General features: G+C 39.0%; 1 protein-coding gene across 1 annotated transcript; it reads left to right on the top strand.

The window, feature by feature from the left end:
• The first annotated feature begins 211 nt into the window (after positions 1-211).
• LOC106092069 (SUMO-activating enzyme subunit 2) lies at positions 212-2,934 on the top strand. Its single transcript, XM_013258824.2, has 4 exons — positions 212-459; positions 533-687; positions 750-1,037; positions 1,342-2,934. The coding sequence occupies exons 1-4, from the start codon at positions 316-318 to the stop codon at positions 2,795-2,797; spliced, it is 2,043 nt and encodes a 680-aa protein (XP_013114278.1). The 5' UTR covers positions 212-315; the 3' UTR covers positions 2,798-2,934.
• The last annotated feature ends 3,524 nt before the right edge of the window (positions 2,935-6,458 follow it).

Raw genomic sequence — 6,458 nt, 5'->3', positions numbered from 1 at the left:
AGAAAAATGTCGAGAGTTTGGAAATTAAGAGCTTGAAATTTCTATTGGGTGTTTTTCACAGGAGAAATTTTCAACATCGAACAGCCATTTTATGAAAACCAAAATAGATACCAAAAGGTGTAAACGCTTTTCTCACTCTCCTGCAAATTGTTACTGGCAATTTTTACTGAACAGACCTTTATCGAATTATCGAATGTAAAAAAAAATGATAAAAAATGGTATGATATCGATTAATCGAACACCGGCTGGCGTCTGTTTCGTGCTTCATATATTTTTGCAATATTGAAATAATATATTAAAATACCGTTCAGAAATATGGCTGCTTTCTTGGATGGAGTTTTACCTGCAACATTGCAAGAGAAAATAAAGAGTTCCAAACTACTCGTAGTTGGAGCTGGAGGAATAGGTTGTGAGATTTTAAAAAATTTGGTGCTGTCTGGTTTTCCCGAAATTGAAATAGTAAGTTGGAGAACATTTTGTGATTTGACCTAAAGGTGTAGGCAAGTGACTAAATAAATCATAATACCTTCAGATCGACTTGGACACAATTGATTTAAGCAATCTTAATCGCCAATTTTTGTTCCACCGCGAACATGTGGGAAAGTCGAAATCACAGGTAGCAAGGGAGAGTGCTTTGCAATTTAATCCTGATGTCAAAATAAAGGCTTATCACGATAGTATTATGGCGTAAGTAAAATATTCAGAATTCTCTCCCCAATAAGAATGACCCTTTTATTTGATATTTAAAGGACCGATTACGGTGTAAATTTTTTCAAGAAATTCGATGTTGTTCTCAATGCTCTTGACAATCGCGCCGCTCGCAACCACGTTAATCGGATGTGTTTGAATGCAGAGGTACCTTTGATAGAGAGTGGAACAGCTGGCTATAATGGTCAAGTAGAATTGATTAAGAAAGGGCTAACTCAATGCTACGAATGCACACCCAAAGCTACCCAGAAGAGTTTCCCTGGTTGTACAATTCGAAATACACCCTCTGAACCAATACATTGTATTGTGTGGGCAAAACATCTTTTCAAGTAAGTATTTGTGTTTATCATATTGTGTTTATCGTATCGAAACGCTCTTGTAAATGTGAAGGAATGATCTCAAGAAATATTGGTGTAATTAATTTTTTTTATTTTGCGCTTTTATGTTTGGTCTAAAATTGCTTCATGATTTTTGTTTAATATTGACCAGCCTATGGTTTTTTTCTAATTTAATTCAATTTTGCAACATTTATGTGAAGCAAAATTTTAATTCATCAAGACTATTGGTTAAAAAGTCGATAGTGGTTTTTGGACATAATTGTATTTTAACCCTAATATGCATATATTATTCCAGTCAACTTTTTGGTGAAACTGTAGATGATGAGGACATTTCTCCGGACGTTGCCGATCCCGAAGCCAAATCCGAAGTTGAAGAAAGTTCTAACGGTGATGGTGAGAAGAAAATTGATGAAACAGTTCCTGACGATGGCAATGTGGTTCGCGTTAACACACGCCAATGGGCGAAAGACAACAATTATGATGCTGCGACATTGTTCAACAAATTTTTCTACGATGACATAAAATACCTTTTGTCCATGTCGAATTTGTGGAAGACACGTAAGCCACCAACTCCCATTAAATGGGATAGTATCCTTCTGAAGCAAGATGAACTTGATACTAGTTTTGTTCGCCAATACCATAAAATTTGGTCATTGGCTGAATGTGCAGTAGTATTTTCCGATTGTTTGAAAAATCTTAAAGTAAATTTGGAAAAATTGGAGGAAGGAGATTCTTTGGTCTGGGATAAAGATGACCAACCCGCTATGGACTTTGTGGCTGCCTGTGCCAATATTCGCGGTTACATATTTGACATATTGAGAAAATCACGTTTCGAAGTTAAGTCTATGGCTGGTAATATCATACCCGCAATAGCTACCACAAACGCAATTACTGCCGGCGTGGTGGTATTGCAAACGTTTAAGGTTTTGCAAAATGAACTAGATAAGTGCAAGTCAGTGTACATGCGTCTGCGTCCGAATCCTCGTCAGCAATTATTAGTACCCGAAAAATTTCTTACCCCACCGAATCCAAACTGCTACGTATGTGCCGCAGATCCAGCCATACACTTACGTGTCGATACAAAAAAGATGCATATAAAGGAATTTAGAGATGAAGTTCTCATAAAAACATTGAATATGGTCAACCCCGATGTCATCGTAGATGCCAAAGGTGTTGTCGTCATTTCTTCTGAAGAAGGCGAAACTGAATGCAATGAAGGCAAGCTACTGTCCGATATGGATATTGTGGATGGAGTTTTATTAAAATGTGATGACTTCTTCCAAAATTATGAACTTAGCATTATAATTGTTCATATGGACGCAGAGCGCGACGACACAATGTTTGAAGTAATAGCCGATCCTAATCAGCTTAAGCCGAAGGAAGAAAATGCTGAAAATGTAAAATCTACGGGAAAAGACAACGGAAACGATGCGTCGGATGGACCTTCTACTTCGAAGAAGGCTCGCATCAATGATGTTGATGATGATGACGACTTGTGTGTAATTGAGGACGATGACGACGATCCATCTATTCCAAGAAACGCCGAAAACGCTACTGCTGAAGAAGTGATCAAAGCGACAGATAAACTAAGAGTACAAAGCCCCGAAAAATCTGTAGCTACAAAACGTAAAACTACCACTATCGACGATGATATTACAGAAATTTTAGACTCTGACGATGAAGATGGTCCCACTCAATCCAAGCGTACGCGAACATCAGAGCCAGAGACAGGCATTATTAATATCGATTAAGTTATAGTTTAATAACCAGCACTTCATATATTTCGCCGTCTATGTATAATAATTCATAAATCATGTTCTGTTATTGTACAACAAACAGTGCAGACATAAATAAAGAAAACACCCAGAAAGAAATTTTCCAATTTTAACGAAGCAATGTTTTTCTTATTATATAAATCTAAATGCATAAGTAATACAAAAATAAGTATATATTTAATATCATCTCGACACGGATGACTATGAGCACCACACGGCCATAGCTAAGCTGAGAGCTACGGGGCGCGTCCACAGTTTGGGGATAGTGGGATGGTCCATGTACGCGGTAGCTGTAACTGGAGTCGCGGACAATCAGCGATATCGTATTTAAAATATTTGCTTAAATGCTGAGTGCCTATGATTCTCGATATGACAAGGCGATTTATTGGCGCCTTCATATAACCAATGGCCATAATGTTCCCGCCGCAATCGGTCCGGACCGGAACGAGCTTGCTCACATATGGAGCTTAACGAGGATCGCCACCTCCACATACAATTGTGGTTACAACAACAACAACATCAAATTCGCCAAAAAGTAAATATATGAAGAATCAGCTGAGCTTGGCGACACGTGGAACAAATTTTTCTTCGTTATATATTTGTTGAAAGACTCCATCGGGCCAATTCGGTACGTACAACCGACTGCCATGGGATTGGTTATATATTTTTTATCTTCAATAGTTTCCATGCAGTATTGCATGAAAGTGCAATATTATTAAAAATTAATTCGATTGGTTCGATTTGAAAATTTATTAGAATAAAATTAAAAAAAAAAATTTCGTGAAACACAGACAGAAGAAAATTAAAGTTAAAAATTCAAATTGCATTTGGTACAAAAATGAATGTATTTGACTGGTGGTAGTGGCTTAGTCAAGAGATCTGCTAAAATTTCGTCGGTATGCCAGTAGATGCATTTTATTAATCCCTTGACAAATCCTTTGTAATTTTACATTTAACATCCATATATTTTGTCTTAAATGAAAATTTGCCGCCGTCTACAAGTTACAAAAACCTTTGGTTGTTGTTGTTGTTGCAGTGTGTTGTACACCGACGCGGCAGCCCTTGCCGATGAAGCATTCCGGTACGTACAACCGGCTGCCATGGGATTGTTTGGTTGTCATTTTGAGTTGGAGCACCAACTGATTCGCCCATAGTTTGAAGTTGTTTTAAAGTATTTAAAAATGCGCTTGCATTGAGCCCAATGGTTATTAGTAGTCTGTGAAATCATTTGTGCCAAAATGCTTACAGCAGCTGAGATATCAGGTCTTGTTTTTACGGATATACAAAGAAGATCTCCAATTTGCACCAGGGATCCGTAGCAGGTACCTTATTTCCGATCCGCTCCCGCTCCTTTATATATATGTTGACTATTTATTTTTCACTTTTCTTATTCCCACCATCATATAATAAGTGGTATATTAATAACATTTAGCAATATTCAATTCCGATTATACATATGTATTCTTGATTGCCGTCTATATGGGGCTATATCTTTATATACCGATCGCCCGATTTACCATCTCAAGCTCAAAAAAGGCAAATTTGTTGACCCGCTACTATTAAATGAGCTTATACTAATGTCATTCGTTTGTAACACCTCGTAATATATACATGCAACCCTATAAAGTATATCAGCCCAATTCTGAATAACAATTCCCTGGGAGTTTTTTTTTTCTTACTCCCTATTACCCTATTCTGAATATCAATTTCCTGGGGGTTTTTTTCCCTACTCCCTTTTCCCTTATTCTAAATTTTTGGAAAAATGTAAATTTGGGAAAAATGTCCTCAAACATATGGAAGGGTGTTAGGAAAAAAAATTATAAATTCAATTGTTTTTATAAAAAAATATACCTTTTCTTACTATTTACTTGTTTTTACAAAATAGCATTACACCGACGATATGTCACAAAAAAATGGTCGATTGGCACAGAAAAAAATATTTTTTTTTCACCAGTGCAAAAATAACCCCCTACATAATTTTTACATCTCACCATAGGAGATTGCTATTATTCAACACACGCCCAAACACTATTACATCATAATTACACTGGCTTGTATGTAAAAATATATCCATAATTTTCGTTCTCATTCCGGACATATTTTGAAAGTAGCATTTTATCTTATTACTGCGAGAAACCTTTAAGTTTGTTCGCTTAATGATTTAAGCCAGAAACAGGAACGGACGTACTTTCAATCTTCCGGTTTACAAAACTCTTCATAAAAAGTTTCAGATATTCCAAGTTTGAAACCAACACTTCTTAAAGTTGAAACGCCTACATTCTTCTTAACAATCTTACGGCAAAGTATATGATCAAGGCAATTTCCCACGTAATTCAATATTGCATCTTCAGATACTGTTGACTTTAAAGAATATACATATGTGCACCCACTTTCTGCGTTCTACAACATCGACATCATTTGTTTTATTTTGTCCAACTATAAATGCTTTATTTCTATTTTTTTTATGCGAAACACTAATCCACTCAAAAATGTGAACTGGGTTGTTGTTGTTGTAGCAGTTTATTGTGTACTATCTTTCGTCTGCTTGATTCTGTTGAGTGTCAAGACCCAGGAACTCCGCGACTAAGATGGGGTGCGTCCACAGGGATCTGGGTCTAAGTCGAGTGGGTCTGGCCGGGCAGTTAAACAGGTGACGTGTATCGTGCGGTCCCTGGTTACAATCGGGACATACATCTTGCACGTCGGCACCAATCCTAGCTCTGTGGGAATTGAGGCGGCTGCATCTGCCGGAACGTAATTGAGCCAGAACCACTCTGGTTTGCCGGGGGAGGTCGATTTCTTCGGGTGCAATGGGTGGCGGTCGTTCTCCAAGGACTACATTCACCCGGTAGCCAATTAACGCGTCTGCTACCGTGTCTGCATGAATGTTGTTCAGACCCGCTTGATATGCCGCTTGATCCAGAGGTTCTCTCTTGTAGCGCTGGACCTCACGCTCTAGATCGTGTAGATCAACCTTAAGGCTTCTGGGCGGTGGGTATCTATCCACAAGATGATGATTTGGATGATTTCTGCGATAACAGCCCAAAAGGTATTGCTTAGACAGCATGTTGTTGTTGTTGTTGTAGCAGTTTATTGTGTACTATCTTTCGTCTGCTTGATTCTGTTGAGTGTCAAGACCCAGGAACTCCGCGACTAAGATGGGGTGCGTCCACAGGGATCTGGGTCTGAGTCGAGTGGGTCTGGCCGGGCAGTTAAACAGGTGACGTGTATCGTGCGGTCCCTGGTTACAGTCGGGACATACATCTTGCACGTCGGCATCAATCCTAGCTCTGTGGGAATTGAGGCGGCTGCATCTGCCGGAACGTAATTGAGCCAGAATCACTCTGGTTTGCCGGGGGAGGTCGATTTCTTCGGGTGCAATGGGTGGCGGTCGTTCTCCAAGGACTACATTCACCCGGTAGCCAGTTAACGCGTCTGCTACCGTGTCTGCATGAATGTTGTTCAGACCCGCTTGATATGCCGCTTGATCTAGAGGTTCTCTCTTGTAGCGCTGGACCTCACGCTCTAGATCATGTAGATCTACCTTAAGGCTTCTGGGCGGTGGGTATCTATCCACAAGATGATGATTTGGATGATTTCTGCGATAACAGCCCAAAAGGTATTGCTTAGACAGCAT

The sequence above is a fragment of the Stomoxys calcitrans genome, chromosome 1, assembly GCF_963082655.1.
Source record: "Stomoxys calcitrans chromosome 1, idStoCalc2.1, whole genome shotgun sequence".
Taxonomy (NCBI): domain Eukaryota; kingdom Metazoa; phylum Arthropoda; class Insecta; order Diptera; family Muscidae; genus Stomoxys; species Stomoxys calcitrans.
This window is presented reverse-complemented; position numbering and strand designations above follow the sequence as displayed.

Coding starts and splice junctions, on each gene's coding strand:
- LOC106092069 (XM_013258824.2), top strand. CDS start 316: ATGGCTGCTTTCTTGGATGGAGTTTTACCTGCAACATTGCAAGAGAAA. Junction 688..749: donor TATCACGATAGTATTATGGC/GTAAGTAAAATA, acceptor TGATATTTAAAG/GACCGATTACGGTGTAAATT. Junction 1,038..1,341: donor TGGGCAAAACATCTTTTCAA/GTAAGTATTTGT, acceptor ATATTATTCCAG/TCAACTTTTTGGTGAAACTG.